The sequence below is a fragment of the Elephantulus edwardii genome, unplaced genomic scaffold (genome assembly GCF_000299155.1).
Source record: "Elephantulus edwardii isolate Elephantulus edwardi_28Jun2011 unplaced genomic scaffold, EleEdw1.0 scaffold00129, whole genome shotgun sequence".
Lineage (NCBI taxonomy): Eukaryota > Metazoa > Chordata > Mammalia > Macroscelidea > Macroscelididae > Elephantulus > Elephantulus edwardii.
Window position 1 is genome coordinate 5278547 of NW_006399879.1, and position 19408 is coordinate 5297954.

At 53.2% G+C, this 19408-nt stretch overlaps 1 protein-coding gene across 2 annotated transcripts in view; it reads right to left on the reverse strand.

The window, feature by feature from the left end:
- Window positions 1–19408, reverse strand: part of ZFYVE28 (zinc finger, FYVE domain containing 28) — a 75921-nt gene that overhangs the window by 1220 nt on the left and 55293 nt on the right. For both annotated transcript variants that reach the window (XM_006893607.1, XM_006893608.1), the window contains 6 exons: window positions 14561–14581; window positions 14292–14307; window positions 6100–6254; window positions 3372–3488; window positions 1797–1901; window positions 151–254 (listed from right to left, as the gene is read on the reverse strand). In XM_006893607.1, coding sequence (XP_006893669.1) covers window positions 151–254; window positions 1797–1901; window positions 3372–3488; window positions 6100–6254; window positions 14292–14307; window positions 14561–14581 — 518 coding nt within the window. The remainder of the gene's footprint in view (window positions 1–150; window positions 255–1796; window positions 1902–3371; window positions 3489–6099; window positions 6255–14291; window positions 14308–14560; window positions 14582–19408) is intronic.

The window sequence follows — 19408 nt, forward strand, 5'->3', positions numbered from 1 at the left end:
ATGGCTAATGAGGGCACTGGCACCCTCCACTCAATGGAACAAGCACTGGTGCACAGCTGTTCTGAGCTGGGCCAGCCGGGTGCACATTCGGGGGCATCTGGGTGCAGGGCTGGGGCTGACCATAGACATGCCACCCAGTGCCCGGCCTACCTTCCCGCAGCTCCGGCAGTGGTGTTTCCGGCGGATGACGGTGAAAGGGGCTTTGCAGGTGGTGCACAGGCCACAGGCCTCATCTGGCACCCACTCAGGGGGGTCTGTCACAATGAGAGCAGAGAGTGTCAACTGGGATGACGGCGGGCCAGGGGGTCAGCACAGTCTCTGACCGGTGGCCCAGCTAGGGCTCTCCTACCCTCGGGGGCCCCTTCAACTCCAGTCACTGTGACAGTCATTTCTTAATCAAATCCCAGTTAGGCACCTTGGCCCAGGCCAGGCCACCTCAACGGTTACTTTTTGGTGTCCTCTTGGCCAGGCTGCGGTTTCCAGCCAGCTGGTCAGCTCTGACTGACGCAGAGCTGATATACGACAGGCCAAGCATCACCCAGTTCTGACCACCTCATGGTCCATGACACATTCAACCCTATTGTTAGTGTGAAAAAGTGATGAGGTTAAATCAGTTGGACTCATCTAATGACAACCTTCTCAACAAAGGTAGGCCTTGTCCGACAGCTCGAGGTCTGTAGAGTAAAAGGGTGTGTTTCCAGGATGCCCTTTGCCTCCTGCCTCTGAAATGACTTTATCAGAGCTCGTCCGATCTTCAAGCTGCCTTACCTCACCTCGTCTGATCCTACAAGCCAATTCTGTGAAGTGACTGTATTGTGTATGTCTCTGTGTGTGTGTGTGCGCGTGCACACACATATGCAGCGGGGTAGATTCTGATCCACAGTGACCCACCCAGGACAACCGCCCCACAGGAGTCTGACGGCCATAACCTTTAGGAGCAGGGGGCTGCCTTGTTCTCAGGTAGAGCGGCTGGTGGGTTTGGACCTCTGACCTTTCGGTACCGCCAGGGCTCCTTCCCTCCCTCACTGTGTGAGCGCCCTTGTACACACACGTGCACGCACACACCTCCTTTTCTTGTGCTTCACTCTGCCACGCTTCCTGGGAACTGCAGGTCTGTGACAACCGTGCCTACAGAGTCCACCGTGACTGGTTTTCCAACAGCACGCGCTTGTGCATGTCTCCATCACATTTTGGTCATTCTCCCACTATTTCAACCTTTCTCCTAACGCCACCGCACTAGACTGCAGCGTAAGCACAACTGTTATATACACGGGGAAGCCAACACCCTGGTGTGACTCCCTGTCTTCCAACGTTCACGTCCTTGTGGCGGTCTGGGACCAACCTCGCATGCCTCCGAGCTCTGCCTCTGTGTGTCCGCATGTGTGTCTGCATCTGCACGTGTGTACATACAGGTATGCATGTTGGTGCACACATGTGTATGTATAGACGCACATCACACTGGTTCTGTTCTCTGAGAGCCCCAATTAAGCCATGCTGGGAGGGGCCCCGCCCCCCGCCCAGGCCTTACCCAGCCAGCACCCAGTGCACCTGGTTACTCATGACCTAGGCCCGTTAGCAGTGATGGGATGAGGGGGTTAAGAAACGATGAAACTCAGCTCAACTCAGTGCTGGGCATTCTCTCCTCGTCGACAGCCCCAGCCCCAGCCCACCAGGTGTTAGCTTTAGCCTAATGTGACCTTAGCTGTTTGCAAACAGCTCCCTGGCTGGGTAGAAACATCCAGAAAAACAGCTCGTGCCTCTCTCTGAGGCACTCTGGCTCCGCTCAGCTCCTGTACCTTCAAAGTCGCCGTCCCGGGCCTTGGCGGTGAGCTCGGAGGAGGACAGTGTTTCCTGGCACAGGGCACAGTCCTCCAGCGCCGTGCTCCGCAACGTCTGGGTGCCTGTAAGAGGCAGAGTGGCCATAGGTGGTGTGGTCCTCAGTCCTGGGACAGGAGAGTCCTGGGGGTGAAGGGGCCTGAACACCACACGGGGTGAGGGAGGGGCTGCCAGCAGAGCCTGATCCTCGGGGCACCCCACAACGTGTGGTACACAGAGCACAGCCCCTGTAGTTCTTGTCTGCTGGCCCAGGAGTGAAGAGTGAGGGTGCAGGGGGGCTGAGCCCCAGAAAGCAGAGCACCAAAATTGGCTCTAGGGTACTGGGGTTCAGGGCACTGAGTCCTGGGGTTCAAAACTAGGATTGGGGTACAAGGGCTTGGCTATGAGGTCCAGGCAAGGCTGGGCTTGAGCAAGTCTCCCCATTCTCATGAAGCGTGATTGGCACCACCTCCCTTCCTGACCCCCTCTCCTCACCAGGATGCCGGATGAAAAGAGACCTAGATCCACACAGAGCCACTCAGGGGGCCATGCGACCTGAGGCCCAGCCAGAGCCTCTTGGAAGGACGAGGGGTTTGGGATGGGACTCTAGCATGGCTGAGGTCTTGAGGGGGCTCAGGAGATGTGCCCATAGCACCCAAAACAGGCCTCCTTTGGCCCTCATTCCACACGGCAAGGCACTTTCCATCCTGGCAGGCGGGCTGGCAGGCGGGGCCCACCCTGGGGCCTGGAACTGAGCCCCAGACCATGTCGTATGGTCATGCACACGTCCCACGATGCTCTGCTGAGTATTCACCCCCCAAGCATTCAGGGGAGTGCCCCACCCTCTGCGACAGGCAGACCACACAGCGCAGAAGCCCGGCTCCACAGCCGGCCGGCCTGGCTGCTTCCATGCAGGTCGTGTCTGTCACTATGGATGAGAGCATGGCCTGTGAGGTGTGTGTACACGCACGTGTGATCAAGTCAGTCACCCGCTCTGTGACCCTTCATGGAGAGGCAGATACCGTGTGTCTGGGGTCTGGGCATCTCACATGGCACTTCTCACATGGTTGGAACTTCTTAGGTATCTCACCTGTCCTAAGGTGTGTGCCCCAGGAAGTGTGGGCCGGGAGCAGAGGACGTGGGTGGGGCCTGCCCGGAGTGTCCACGCCACCTGGGTCCCACTTAACACTGGCCACGCCTCTTGCTGTAACCACGCCCCCCGCCTCTACCCATCCTCCTTGGTCACCAAGAGACAGCCTCCTTCTAGGTCCCACCTCTCTAGGAAACCACGCCCCTTTGTCCTGGCCCACCTTGCCAAATAACCACGCCCCTCGGGCCTACTTTCCCGGTAACCACGCCCACCGACCCACCTCTAGTAACCAGGCGCCTCACTCCACCTGCTTTCACTTGGTTTGTGTAGGTCATTGAGCACCTTCTACCCGAGGGAGGGGGCTGTGTCTGCTGGGGGAACGGGGGGGGGGCTCAGAGGTGTGGTTTTCTGCACCCCACTTTCTGCGGACGAGGTACTGGCCCAGGACCTGCTCTGAGGGCGTTACCTTTCTTCAGTTTCTCCTTGTTGTCCGTTTCTGGCTTGGTGGCCATGACTTCAAAGAGCGTCTTGAGGATACTCCTGAGGTCACTGGCGTAGTTGGTCTGCAGCTGGTCGGCCACACCTGGAGGAGGGTCACAGTGGGACGGGCAGGTTAGCAACTTGGGAAGCGTGATGCTCTCTCTATGCCAGGGCTCGGGGTTCAAGGTCGTCCTGTCCTCGGGTCCATGAAAGGCTGCCCTGCCCCTCAGGACAAGTAAAAATCCAGAGTTGAGAGAATGAGGGAAAAGAGAGACCCAGCTCCTATGACCCCACTGGTCTGTGACTCACGCAGCCACCACGACAAAGTGGACGCTCCTTGGTGGAGGGTCCATATGTCCATATGACACCCACCCTGATGGCTCCCGCCACCTTTGCTGGTCCAGCTACCAAGGCATTCAGACCCCACCTGCAACGACTGTCCACCCACTGCTGCCCATCTGGCCATGTGCCCAAGAGTCTCCAGGTGCCAAGAATCTGGAACTTTGCCTGCAGGTGGAACCAGTAGCCACTTCGCTGTAACCTCTCTGCTCACCAGCCCTCCAAGGCAGCAGGTGATGCCCACTCTCCCAGCAGAGAAGGAGATTCTGGTCTATGTGAGAGGCACATCGGGGGGAAGGCTGCTGCTGGCACTCAAAGAAAGGGGGGAGAACCTCAGTGTACCCTGGAATGCTAAGGTCTAACTGCAGCCAGGTCTCCTTCCAGAGGGCTATGGGCCAGGCTGCGTGAGCCCTGAACAAACTCTTAAAACACACGCAGGTGATGTTGGCAGGAGGACAGCTGTCTTGAGATCTCAGGTGGGAATCTCCTGAGGCCTGGGAAAGGCCCACTTGGGGCCTTGGGGCACACACACAAATCCCTCTACCAACCACATTGCAAACACACATTCAACACACATGCAGACACATATACACAACATGCACAAACCCCCCCAATGCACATCAACCGCACACACGCATGCACCTATATCCATCAACCACACACATGAACATACACATGGCACATACACACTAACCATTTATAAGTTGTGGTTGTCAAAATGAACAAGACTCACAGTGACCCTATGAACAACAATTTGAACTCTGTTCTATCCTGCGCCATCCTCACACTTCCTGACACACGAGAGCCCTTTGCAGCAGTCACCGTGTCAGTCCACCTGGTCGAGGGTCTTCCTCTCCTTCGCTGACCCTCCATCCTCCCCAGCATTATGTCCCTCTCCAAAGAACAGTCCCTCCTATCAATACGCCTGAAGTATGTGAGGCAAAGCCTCATCACTCTTGTCTCCAGAGAGCTACACCTTTTCCAAGACACATCTGTTTGTTCTTTTGGCCATCCATGGGCTGTTCAGTGCTCTTCTCCAACACCACAGCTCAAAGGCTGCAATTCTTCCGTCCTTCTTATTCACTGTCCCTCTCTCTCAGCAAGTGACTGGAAAGAATATGGGCTGCACTTCAGCCCCTAAACCGACGTCATTATTCCTCAGTAATTTGGACTGACCACACACACACACTCAACACACATGCAAACACAACACACAGCAACCACACACACAAATGCACACATACCACATATACACCACACAGACTGACTATACACAGGTACCCCCTCCACTGTGACACACACATGTAAAACCACCACTCCCGTGTACACACCAGTCCACACGCCCATACACAGTGCACTAACAGGCACAAGCTGCACATCACGCACACCAGGATACCACACGTACATCTACAGGTTCTGTGTCAACCATCCACCACATACACACACCTCACACACTCTGGATGTACACAGCACACCCGCTCACATAGCTGCTGGAAGGAAGAAGTTAAAGACACTGCTCTTTAAAAGGCAGATGCGAACTCCTCGCCGCCCCATTAGAACTGACTCGGCTGAGCCTCGGGTGGGTTTTCCACGGTTGCAAACGGCACTGGAGGAGGCAGCCCATCTCCCTTCTGGGAGCAGCTGGTGGATTCTGCCAGAGAGGTGCCTGCTTTGTGCGAGCCTGGCAACTTGCGGCTGACCACGTCTCAGAGCTCCTGGATAAACCAGGAGACATGGCTGACCCTACAACACATGACAGGCGTGAAGCACTGGGTGAAAGAAAACCTGGCATGATTTGTCAACCTTCACAAGCCAAAAAAAGAAATAATAACCAAAAACCCTCAAACGTCAAACTCCCCACCCCCTTCGTTGCCCTCTGTCACTTCCCTTGTGTTCCACTGTTTAATTAACCAAAGAGAAGGAAGAACTCACAATTCATCACACTAAAATCTGAAGTACAAATTAGACAGAGCCTAGAGAGGGCTGAGGCCAAGGCGTGAGGCGACAGCGTCCACCTGACACCAGGGCCCTGGGGGCCGTGGAGTCCCACTGAGCCCTCAGCACCTGTGTCAGCGCAGAGCTGCAGGGACCTCTTGTGCTGGTTTCTCTGGAGCATAGTTTGTCTCCTGGCACCCAGAGTGGGGTGGGCAGATGGGAACTGCCAAACTCTTAGCTAGTCAGTGCTTGACTGCATTCGCTGACACATCCACAGGGACACAGAATCATTTCTTCACATGCTGTGAAGCCCCGGGCATGGTGCCTTCACAAGGTGACATCCACCAGCTCACGCAGGGCACCGGCGGGGCGGCCCCAGCCCTCCTGGGAACACAGGTGTGGCCCTCGAGCCACCACCAGCTGCGGACCCCGCATCGCACCTGATATGCAGACGAAGAGGCGGTGGATGAGGTCGCGGCTGCTGTGGAACCGGGACCGGATCTTCTCTCTGGTGACCGCAGGGGCAGCGGGCAGGGCTGGCGGTGCCGCCTCGGGCCTGGCCTCGTCTGTGGAGCAGGGGGTCTCCGTGGAGTCACTGCACAGAGGAGAAGCACAGGGTGGGTGACCGGGAGCGCTGACAGCGCCTGAACCGGGTGTCGCGGCCTCCAAGTTGTTATATGTCTGTGGCTTCCACATTCAGCTCCGTCCTCATGATTCCGTCACAGGGCAATTCTGACACAAGTTCTCTCTCTTTTTCTTACATTACTATTCACATACTTCGGTCATGTTTTTAGGAGGGGGCCAGTCCTTGGGAAAGGACATTATGCCTGGGTAGGTGGAGGGTCAGCAAAGGAGAGGAAGACCTCCAGTGAGGTCAGGATGGTGTGGGCTAGGGTGGGGCTCACATCCACTGCTCCCGGGTTGCTGAGTCGTATGTGACTCGACGGCACCTAACATCAGTACTGCCATTACGACCACTGTTACTGTCAGTCTCCTGTTGATTCGTCTCTGGGTGTTGGAAACATTCCACCATAAACATCTGCAAGCTAAGAATGGCCATACCAGCAAATTATGCACTGCAACGTGGCCTGTGGCCCAGATGACCAACGACAGCCCAGCCCGCTGTGACTCACAGCGACCCTGCATCGGGTTTCTGAGACTGTCAATCTTTGGAGTATGAGGGGTCTCTGGTGATGAGAAGTCACGCTGTCAACCCAAAGGCATGTGGTTCGAATCCACTAGTAGCTCACGGAGAAAGACGGCAATCTCCCGTGTGACTCACTGACTGAAAACCCGCTGAGGGCCAGCTGTGAGTCAGTCCTGTCTCGACACCCACCACTGTGACCACGCCCAACTCTTTCAGGAACCACCATCTGTCCTGCACCTCGGCGGTACCACTGTCTACTCCCACCAGCAACAGGAAACAGCTGTCCGTCTTCCTCCTTTGGGGTTCCTGGTGGGTCTGCACTGCGGAGAGGATCCAGCACGTAAGGCACCGTGCCACCAGGACCCCTAGTTACTAAGATAAAAAGGCAAACTCTCACTCTCACCCTCAGAGCCCTCCAGGTGGAACCAACACAGAGCTGACCTACAACGGAACAGGCCCAGCCATAAACAATGAAGTCCTGCTGCGGGCCACCTGGATGGACCACTGCAAGAACATGGAAATGTTCCAATTGTCCAACCACAGTCGAACGGATTGAGAAATCATGGCACATTCACATGATAGACTACTGCGTTTTGTGTCTCAGTTCTAATTTTCTCAGGGTATATTCCAAGGCAGTGAATAGCTGGGTCACATGAAATTTCTATGTTCAACTTTTTGAGGAAATTCCAAATTGCCTTCCAGAGTGGTTGTACCATTTTGCAATCCCACCAACAGTCTGTCAGAGTTCCTACCTCTCCACATCCTCTCCAATATTTATTACTTGCTGTCCTGTTAAACTTTGCCACTGCTACTGGGGTGAGATAGTACCTCATTGTGGTTTTGATTGACATCTCTCTTAGTGTCGGTGATTTTGAGCATTTCTTCATGTGTCTGTTGGTCATCCAAATGTCTTCTTCTGTGAAAAGTCTTTCCATGTCTTTTGCCCATTTTGTAACTGGGTTACCAGTCTTTACCTTGCAGAGGCCCTATAGGATTGTGTAAACTTGATATGAGACCCTTGTCTGAAATGGAATTGCTAAATGTTTGGGGTTTTTTCCTCAGTCAGTAGGGGTTTTCTCTCCACTCTGTGGGAAATAGGTTTTGATGTGCATAGGGATTTAATCTTTAGAAGGGTCCACCTAATCTTTTTTAATCTGGGAGCTCAACTAAAATGTGTCCACCATGGGTAACACCATGACCCCCAACCTGATATGCCAATGTTCTAATCCCTGGAAACTGTGGACATGACCTTATTGGGGAAAAAGGTCTTTGAATATGTAATTAAGTTAAACATCTTGAGTCAAGAGCATTCTCAGTGGTCTGGAATCCTTTGACAAGTGTCCTTGTAAGATACACACAGGGGAGAAGGCCAGCCAAGGACAGTGGCAGAGACGGGTAAGACTTAACCAGAAGCCGAGGAAAGCTGTCAAACGGCAGAAGACGGAAGAGGTAACACGTGGCTTCTCCCCCCAGGATCCCTGAGAACACTGTGCAATTAGTTGAATCGAGTTTCTCAAATAGTTAAGTCCTAAGGTCTGTAACTGGGAATAGGACCCTACTTAGAAAGAGGGAGCTTATTTTTCTTATTTTAGTGAGATCAGAGCAGAGGATTACACATCACAACCAAGTGGGATTTATCTCAGGAATGTAAGACTGGTTCATTCAGTGAAAATGAGATCGTGCAACACACCACAGGACAAAGGATGAAATCCACATGAAGATCTCACTGGGGAAAAACATGGGCAAAATCGAACTGTTTCATGACACAAACTCGCAACAAACTTGGGTTAGAATGTTCCTCAACATAATAAGGAACAATCATGCTTAATGATGAAAATGCACGTAACATTTCTAGGAAAGTAACTTGAAGAGCAATTCATTGGTTGGAAAAAAGTATAATTGGCATATGTTACCTGTATAAACACAGTAGTCTGTTTGGTAAATACTGTTGAGTCAGTTGGATGTCTATGTGACATAGTAGCAAGGTGGACCCGTACCTCTCGTCCGGTCCTGTGCCGTCCTCACCATCTCTCACACACTGAAGCCCACTGGCCGTCACCGTATCAATCCATCTCGTGAAGGGTCTTCCTCTCTGTCACTGACCCTCCATCCTTCCAACCATGATATCCCCCTTCCAAAAAAACAGCCTCTCGTGCCAACACGTCCAAAGTATCAGAGACAAAGCTTTTCCACCTTTGCCTCCAAGGGGCACTCTGGCTGCACTGCCCCCAAGATACAATCTATTAGTTCTTCTGGCTGTTCATGGGATGCTCAGTATTCTTCTGCGACATCCCAGCTCAAAGTCATCACTTCTTTTGTCACGCCGATTCATTACCCAGATGCACAGCAAGTGATCAGAAAGACTATGGCCTGAATCAGACGCACCTGAGTCTTCAATGGACACCATTGCTTGTAAGTATTTTGGAGAGGTCTGACAGAGGACTTGCCCAATGCAATACGTCTCCTGATCTCCTGACTGCTGGTACCAAAGGTATTGATTGCCGATCCAAGCAAGATTAAATAACTGACGACTTCAATCTTTTGCCATCTCTCAAGATGTTGTCTATTGGCCCAGGGGTGAGGATCTCTGTGTTATTGAAGTTGTGATGTAATCCATACCAAAGGCTGTGGTCCTGCGTCTTCTGCAGCAAGTGTTTCAAGTCCTCCTCCTCTGCAGAAAGCAAAGTTCTGTCATCTGCATAATGCAGGTTGTTAATCAGTTTTTCTCCAATCATGATGCCATATCTCTATTCATAGAGTCCAGCTTCATAAATTATTTGCTCAGCATAAGCTACATCCTTGATGCACATCCTTCTTGATTTTGAATCACGTTACTGTTGTTGTTGTTGTTAGAGGCCATTGAGTCAAGCACGACTCATAGCGACCCTGTGAACAAAAGATCTGAACCCTGTTTTTCCTGCACCATCCTTACACTTCCTGAGACACAGGAGCCCAGTGCAGCAGTCACCGTGCCAATACACGTGGTTGAGGGTCTTCCTCTCCTTCACTGACTCTCCAAACTTTCCAGCATCATGTCCTTTTCTAAGGAATAGCACCTCCTAGCAACATATCGAAATGTGTGAGGTGAAGCTTCATCATTCTTGCCTCCAAAGAGTACACCAGCTGCCCCCTCTCCAAGACATATCTATTCATTCTCCTGTCCGTCCATGGAATGTTCAGTGCTCTTCTCCAGCACCACAGCTCAAAAGCACCAAATCTTCTTCATTGTCCAGCTGTCGGATTCATAGCTAGTAATAGAAAGAATATGGCCTGAATCAGATGCACCTTAGTCTTCAAACTGACATCACTACTCCTTAATACTTTGGAAGATTATCTGCAGATTTTCCCAGTGCAATACATCTCCTTATTTTCTGACTGTGGCTCCAAGTAAGATGAAGCTGTTGACAGCTTCAATCTCCTCTCCATCAATCACGATGCTGCCAGCAGTCCAGTGGTAAGGATCTTTGCTTTCCTGACATTGAGATGCAGTCCATACCGAAGGCTGCATTTCTAGATCTTCTACAAGTTCTTCAAACCCTCTTCACTTTCAGCAAGCAAGGTTGTCATCTGCGTAATGCAGGTTACTGATGCCACACTCCTCCTCATAGAATCCAGCTTCTCAGATAATTTGCTCAGCATACAGATTGAATAGGTGTGGAGAGACAGAATATAATCCTCGTGCACTCCCTTCTCAATTCCAAACCACGCAGCGCTCCCCTGCTCTGTTCGCACAACAGCCTCCTTGTCCAGGTCCAGGTCCCGCATGAGCACAGTCAAGTGCTCTGGGATTCCCATTCTTCTCAAGGTCAGCCACAGCTTGCCATGATCCACACAGTCAAACACTTTTGCATCGTCAAGAAAGCACACAGAGAAATTCCTCTGGCATTCCTCACTTTCAGCCAGGATCCATCTATCCACAGTGATATTCCTGGTGCCACAGCCTCTTCTAAATCTTGCTTGAACTTCTGGCAGTTCCTTATCTTTGTACTGTTCCAGACATTTTTTAATGGTATCTAGTAGCATTTTGCTTGTATGTGATGTGTTCCCTAACTGCAGACTAGGGATCTCTCCAAATTACTGAGGACTAATGATGTCCGTTTGAGGACTAAGGTGCGTCTGATTCAGGCCATGGTCTTTCCGATCACTTGCTGTGCATCTGAGAGCTGGACAATGAATAAGGGTGACAGAAGAATTGATGCTATTGAGCTGTGGCACTGGAGAAGAGTCTTGAACATGCCATGGACAGACAAAAGCACAAATATTTCTTGGAGAGGATGCAGCCAGAATGCTCTTTGGAGGCAAAAATGATGAATCTTTGCCTCACACACTTTGGGCATGCTGCTAGGAGGGGCTATTCCCTTTCGGAGGGACATGATGCTCAGAAAGGTGGGTCAGCAAAGGGGAAGAAGACTCTCAACCAGGTGGGTTGATAGAGTAACTGCTGCAATAGGCTCTAGTGTGTCAGAACGTATGAGGACACCGGATAGGACAGGGTTCAGATCTGTTGTTCATTTGGCTGCTATGGTTATACTTGACTTGATGGCACTTAAATACAACAGTGTTCCCTTGCTGCATTTATACAACAGCTTCTTGATCTGGGTATAGATTTTATAAAACACAATTACGTGTCCTGGGGTTTCCATTCTTCTCAATGGCAGCTATGGTTCATTATCATCCACACAGGCAAACGCCTTTGCATAGTCAATAAAACACAAGTAGACACCCTCCTGGTGTTCTCTGTTTTCATCCAGGGCCCATCTGTCATCAGCATTATTCCTAGCTCCATAACCTCTTCTAAACCCCACTGGAACTTCTGGCAATTTTCTGTCAATGTACTGTTGTAGCCATTTTGACCTTCAGTAGTAGTTTGTTCCATAATTTCCACATTGTGTTGGGTCCGTTTTCTTGAGAAGAGGAACAAATACGGATCCCTTGCAGTCAGTCGGCGAGGCAGCCGTCCTCCCACTTTCCTAGCAGACTGGTGAGCACATCCAGGACTTCACACCAAATATATTAAAAACCACTTGTAAATGAATGCTCAGAACAGCATTATTCCTATCAGCCAAAGAGTGGAAAGAATCTACACGTCCATTAACTGAAGAATGAATAAACAAAATGTGGCCCATCCGTCCAATGGGATGCTGTTCAGTCCCAGAAAAAATAAAGTGCTGACCACGTTACAACAGGGATGGTCCTCCAAAGCATTGTGCTCAGTCAGACAAGCCCGTTGTCGGGTTCCACTTACGTGAAACGTTCAGACCGGAAAAATCTACAGGAGACACGAATCTACAGAAGCAGACAGGGAGCTGACAGAGGCGAGGAGGCAGATGTGCCCTCTAAGCACGCCATTCGGGGATGATGACAGTGGTGCAGGATTGCAGAAGGATGGTCTTACAGCCTTTAGAATAAGCCACACCCACTGAATCGTCCCATTAGAAAAGCAGCACAAAGATGTGGCCTTCTCGTAGGCAGGCAGCAAAGTCACGTTCAAGCTCAACATTCCTCAGCACTGGGGCTACTCCCGATGGCAGGCTGTGGAGACGGGTGGCCGGCGACGTGGGCACAGTGAGGAGGGCGCCAGCTCACTCCTGACATCCCTGTGGGATGGGCTGCCTTCTTTCTAACGACCTTGTCATTTCCTCCTGTCTGATGTCACGGCATCCTCTATGTTCTGGATGCTAAGGGCCCACATCAGCGTCTCTACCCAGAGGCTCCTCCCTCGTTGGTCCTCGGCTTATGGACGGTCTTCATGGCGGGCTTGTCTCCTACATTTTTGTGCTCTATTATAGGAGTCACTGGGTGACACAAACGGCGAAGTGCTTGACTACTAACCAGCAAGGTTGGCGGTTCAAACCCGCCTGGAAGCACTTCAGAGGAAGGCTAGGAGACCTGCTTGTGAAGGGTTGCAGCCCTGGATGTTCCGTGGAGGACAGCTCAGTTCCACACACAGGGGTTCGATCCACACAGCCTCTACAGGCCAGCATGCCCCTCCCAGGACAGTTCAGCTCTGTGCACATGGGTTTGATGCACACAGCATCTGCAGGACAGCACCCTGCACGGGCCCAGCCACTGGGATGCTCTGGACCTTTCCACACCAGCCCCGGCTAGGCTTTCTAATCAGCCACACCTCAGCGGGACTCGTAGAAACCTGCTTCACTCACCGCTTCCATTTGGTCATCTGCTCATGAAGTCTCTCAGCAAACTGTCCAGCAGAAGCACCATAGTTTCCTATCACACAGAGCGAGCTCCAGCGGCCTGGTGCTAAGACGCTGGGCTGCAATCCCAGAGGTTCGCAGCTCGAATCCTCCAGCTGCTCTGTGGAAGGACAGACAGTCTCCCCAAGTGCAACTCACTGCCTCTGAAAAGCTGCCGGAGGGTCGGCCTTAGGTGGATTCTGTCTCGACTGCACACAACTGTTGCCATGGCAGAGAAGGGTTTGGGGTGATCACATGTATTTCTTTGGAAAGAAGATACAGGATGATTCTCGTTCTCTGAGCGTGAAGGGTCCTGCGACTCAGCCGTTAGGACAAGGAACTGGACAGATGCGCTGGGGGTCAGCACAAAGCAAACCTTCCCTCCACGTCCAGGGCCAGGTGGCTGCCCAGAGCCTAGAAGGGCCATGTCTTCAGAGAGGGGGCCGCTGGGGTGCCAGCATGGCCAGGGACTCCAGGCGAAAGCGTCATGGCAGCAGATGGTCAAGACCTTCCTCCCCTGGAGCGTCCAGTGGGTCTGAAGCGCCAAGCCTTTGGTTAGTAGCTGAGTGTTTATCCATTCAGCACTGAGGGTCCTAACACAATCCTGGGGGCCCCAAGTCCATCCACATCCTCCCCACCCACCCCTGCTGTGGAGTTGACTCCCACTCACCGACGCTGTCCCTGGACAGATGCAGACAGAGCCCAGCCCGCGGTGTCTCCAGGGCTGTTAGTACTTACAGAAGCAGAACTCCCTCACCTCTCCCCTGAGCAGAGGCTGCTGGGTTTGAACTGCTGACCTTTGGGTTAGAAGCTGAAGCCTTTAACCACCCACCAGAAGGGCTACTTCAACCTGCTGCAGGGCTGAAAGGTCCTCTAACTCACAGCCACCTCCCATCAGGTTTCTGCGGCTGTATCACTGACATGTCACCAGGAGGGACCAGTCCTAGAAGGACATGGTGCTTGGAAGGGTGGAGGGTCAGCGGAGGAGAGGAAGATGCTGGACGTGATGGACTAACACCGTGACAGCGGCCATGGGGGGCAGGGGTGTCAGAGGTGGTGAGGTTGGCATAGCAGAGGACGGCGTTCAGCGCCGTAGTTCATAGGGTCGCTGGGAGTCACAGTCCACTCGACGGCCCCCAACAGCAAATCATTAACAAGAGCAGACTGTCCAGCTTTCTCCCAAGGAGCCGAAGGTGGATTCGAACCATCAGAGATCCACGGCCTCTGGGCAGCATCACAACTCACTGCACATGGTGCCACCAGAGCTCCAGGAACCCAGAGCTCATCAAACTCGCTGCCACTGTCGGCTCCCAGCTGACCCTCCACTGGGCTTTCGTGAAGCCACTGGTGGAGTCGAACCGTCAGTGGCCAGCACTTTAGTCAGCAGCAGGACCCCCTACAAACTACGCTGCCAGGACTCCCCAATTCCAAAGGAGTGGAAAAAAAGAACAGGGAATTCTTGCAGAGACCAAGACGGGGTGCGAGAGTCCGTGAGCACTGGGTGGGCGGGACAGACTGCCTGCCGGCTCTGCCACAGGACAGACACACTGGTCCTCCCACCGGAAGGAGCCTCTCCTGCAGCTCTGCGGCTTCTGGATTGTTCCAGCACAAGACGGAGGCGTCAGACCGGTAACAAGTGAGACTCAGGGGGCTCCAGACTGGTCCCTGAAGCAGCAGCAGTGAGGGCGGCTGCATGGAGCTGGCTGGGCTCCACTGGTCCAGGTGCTGAAGGGTCAGGATGCAGCCTCTCCGGGTGGGTCTTGTCGTCAGGGTCAGCTCCTGCTGGCTGCACAGGGTCAGTTCTGACGGTGGACCAGGAGCAGCCCAAGGCCTCACCAAGGGTCCCCGGGATGAGTCACAGACCCTGTGCGCCTCAACGGCCAGACGAGGGGGAGACACTCACACACGTGAAAACAGCGACACTGAGAAGCTGGGGCCCACTGAGTCCACCCCACAGGGCGAGAAGACTGCAAAGGGAGATGTGGCCAGAGCTCCAGACACAGAGGTGCACGGGCCATGAGGTGCTCGGGCTGGAGGAGGGCAGGGCACCCATGCACCAAGGGACTGAGACGCCCAGCAAGGGCTCACCAGTGCACCACAGCAACTGCTTCACGTTCACTTGAAAGCTGGACAATAAGGAAGGCTGAAAAATCAATGGCTCTGGGCTGCGGTGCGGGACAAGCACTGAGCAGCCCGTGGCCTGCAAAACGGACAAACTGGTCTAGGAGAAAGCACAATGCAAGGTGTTCTTGAGAGGCGAGGACGGTGAAACTTCATCTCCTATACTTCGGGCATGTTGCTAGAAGAGGGTATTCCTTGGAAAGGGGTACCATGCTGGTAGGTGGAGGGCCACAGGAAGAGAAGACCCTCAACAAGATGGACTGACAAAGAGGTAACAGTGGGCGAGGCATGTCAGCTGGCGAGGACAGGACAAAGGCTGTGCCAAGGCATTTGACTGTGTGGATCACAACAAACTGTGTCTGAGGAGAATGGGAAGCCCAGAACACTCGATTGTGCTTATGTGAAACCTATACTCAGATCAGGAAACAGCCATCAAAACAGAGCCCACAACACTGCATCATTCAAAATCAAGAAAGGAGCGTATCAGGATGCATCCTGTGTCCATGCCTTTTCAATCTGTATGCAGAACAGATCATTCGGGAGGCTGGGCTTTAAGAGGAGGAATGTGGCATCAGGATTGGAGGAAGACTCACCAACAACCTGCATTATGCAGATGATACAATCTTGCTTGTTGAAACAGAGGAGGACCTGAAGCATTTGCTGCAGAAGGTCAAGGGCTGCAGCATTCAATATGGACTGAAGTTCAACAACATCAAGAAAATAAATATTCTCACTACTGGGCCAATAGATGGAGAAGAGACTGAGGTTGTTAACAATTTCCACTTGCTTGGTTCTACTATCAACACTCTTGGCACCAGCAGTCAGGAAATCAAAAGACAAATTGCATTGGGGAAAATCTGCTGTCAGAGACCTCTCCAGAGTGCTGAAGAGAAGTGATGTCTACAGACTAATTACTTGTTATGCATCAGAGAGCTGGACAGTAAGGAAGGCAGAAGAATTGATGTCTTTAAGTTGTGGTGCTGGAGAAAGTACTGGACATACCATGGACTGTCAAGAGGACAGGTCTGCTCTGGAAAGGGTGAAACCAAGTTTCTCCCTGGAGGCAAGGATTTGGAAGCTGCATTTCACATATTTTGGTCACATGGCCAGGAGGGACCAGTCCTTTAAGAAGGACGTTATGTGTGGAAGGGCGGAGGGACAACACAGGAGAGAAAGACCCCAGATGAGATGGATTGACACAGTGACTGGGGCAATGGGGCTAGGTGTGTTAGAGACAGTGAGCCATTTGGTGGCAAGGTGGCCTAGTGGTAAAGAAGCTGTGCTGCAATCCCAAAGGCGCATAGTTCAAATCCACCAGCTGCTCTGCAGAATACAGATGGGCAGTCTCCTCCCGTGCAATTTACTGCCTCTGAAAACCTGCTGGAGGGCCAGCTCTGACTTGTACACAAACAATAACAATAACAATTATAGTCAACTCCGTGGCACCCAACACCAGCCCTGTCTGGTCAGTCAATGTGTCACCCAGGTGTTTAAAAAAAAAAAGCCCACAACAACCAGCTGCCTTCTGAGGCTTCTAGATGTTTCTGTGACCACAGTCGGCCTGGATTCTGTCTCTGCCACTCTTCTTCCCAAACCCACCCACTCCCCTCGAGATGATTTCAGCTCTCATGATCCTGACACAGAGCAGAGCTGCCCTGAGGTTCTAAAGTTGCCTGCCACACCGTCCTGAGGAGCAGCTGGGGGCTCCGAACCAGGGACCTTTCAGTTAGTGGTTGAACTCAGTGAGCCCCCAGTGCTTCCTTGAACACTGACCTCTCACCACAGTCACTTTCAACTCACAGCGCCCCGTAGACAGAGCAGACCTGCTCCCACTGTCCCCAGAGCTGCGATCCTTGCAGATGTGGCCGGCCACCTCTGTCCCATGGAGCAAACGGTGGAGAGAACTGTAATCAGCACTAGGGTTTCTCTCCTTCCCAAACCAACACAAATGCTACCAACTACGAAATGGACATGGCAATGGCCACGAACTCTCATTTATCTGATCGGAGAATACCATGCAGTTCAATACCAAAGGTTTTGCTTGCCCTTAACCGCCCCGGGGCCCTAGCTCCCAGCTGAGCAGATTCCTGGGCTGAAGTCTCAGTCAATACTTCTCGCGCAGAGCCACCATCCATGCGTTGGCGGGAGCCAACACGGTCCTGTGACACTGAACAGGTTTTATCACAGCATCCAGACTACAAAATGGCCTAGGAGGAAAAGGCCTGGTGGTCTGCGTCCACCAGCAGGCGAGCCAGAGCCCTGGGGCCCAGCACAGGGAGGTCTGGAACCGACAAGGGCGCCGGTGCCGGACAGCACTTCATTCCCAGGTGAGCGGAGGTCCGTGGGCCGGGGATGACGTGGAGGGCAGCCACCGAGCGTTCACACAAATGGGGTCACTGTGTGTTTCTCCTTTTGAAGCTGCCTCATTTCATGCTTCTAAGGTTTATTCTCCTAACAACACATCCAAAGTATGTGAGGCGAAGCTTGGTCATCTTTGCTTCCAAGGAGCACTGTGGCTTCAGTTTCTCCAAGACACATCTGTTCTTTTGGAAACCCATGGGATGTTCCGTACTCTTCTCCAACACCACAGTTCAAAGGCTTCTGTTTTCCTTCTGGCTACTCCTTGCAAAGGGACATCACGCTTGGAGGGTTGGTAAAAGAGAGGAAGGCACTTAACACGATGGACACACTGACTGCAGCAATGGGCTCGGGCGTTTCCGAGATGACAAGGACGGTGCAGGATTCGGAGCTGTTGTTCACGGGGTTGCTATGAGTTGCATCGTGCCCTGTAGGGTGACCATGAACTACAGAGACCACTGGGGAGCCAGTGCCAGGGATAGCACCGTGCCCTGCTGGGTGACCGTGAACAACAGTGCCCAATGGGGAGCCCATCCCTGGGACAGCACCGTGATCTGCTGGGTGACTGTGAACAGTGCCCACTGGGGAGCCTGTCCCCAGGAGAGGGACAGCACCATGTCCTGCTGGGTGACCGTGAACAGTGCCTAGTGGGGAGACTGTCCCCAGGACAGCACCGTGCCCTGCTGGATGACCACGAACAACAGTGACCACTGGGGAGCCCGTCCTTGGGGAGAGCACTGTGCCCTGCTGGGTTACCGTGAACTACAGAGCCCAGTGGGAAGCCTGTCCTGGGCCAGCACCGTACCAGGAATCTCTGGACTGAGCACCTGTTGAGCAGGCACCCATCTAGCCTTGGAGGTGATGACTGCACCTTGTGGTGACACCCACACCACCATGCTCAGTTAACAGAGGACAGGGCTCCCTCAGGCCGCAGGTGAAGTGCTCAGGTCAAAGCCTAGCACAACTTCCGGCTGACCCCACGCTGCCCAGACCCCCACCCCTGAGCTCCCCAGCCCCACGCTCTGTCTCCTCTGCCTCCTGCAGCCCCCGCAGCGCCCCACCCCGATGAATGGCTGACTTGAAGACTGTCATTACGCCTAATCTGTTTTTCAAGAGTCTAATTAATTCCTAGTCCTCTATTTTTAAACTGATCAATCATTCTTGCTGTTTATTCCAGGGCACGAGTGGGGAGCGAGGCCTCTCGGTATTCCCCGTGTGACCTCTGGGACACCTGGCACGGGCACCAAGGGCTGCAGAGGGCCCACGGGCTCCTCCGGTCAGGTCCCTTAAGATGGAACAGCGGCGGCGTGCCCATCTTAATGAAGTGGGGTGAGGCTCGAAGGCACAGCCTGTGCCCCACCTCAAAGTCTCCCCCTGCCAGGCCCCCCATCACCCTGTCCCAGACTAGGTCCTGACCCTGGCCCCGTCCTTGAGCCCGAGGAGAGCTCAGTGATGGCAGGGCCTGACCAGCTCCTCCACGGCTGGCATCAATGCGTGGTCACCGCTGTCCACACTGCTCCCACTCCCCTCTTAAGGAGCTGGCTTGGGGATGTCCCTGCTGGCCCCCAGTGCTGTGGTCCCTTCTGCCCACACTACAAGCTGGGTCTCATCATGTTCTGGGGAAAGATACTTCCACGACGAGGTCAGAGGGCAGTGGCCGCCTTCGTACACAAGCAAGGACAGCAAACAACCTCCCTGAGCCCCTCGTTGAACTGAAGAGGGTAGTGACTGAGGAGCACAGGTCACAGGCCAGCCTGCACCGCGGGCATGTTCCTGTCTGGGGACGGGGCTCACTCCTTGGCAGTCACCTGAGCTGGACACAGTGTCCCTAAAGGGACTCAGTCAGTGCCTGCCACACTGCCCTCCTCTGAGCAGGGCCCAAGGTCACAGCGCACAGGGTCCCCGGAGGCCAGGCCGAGAGGACCCCAG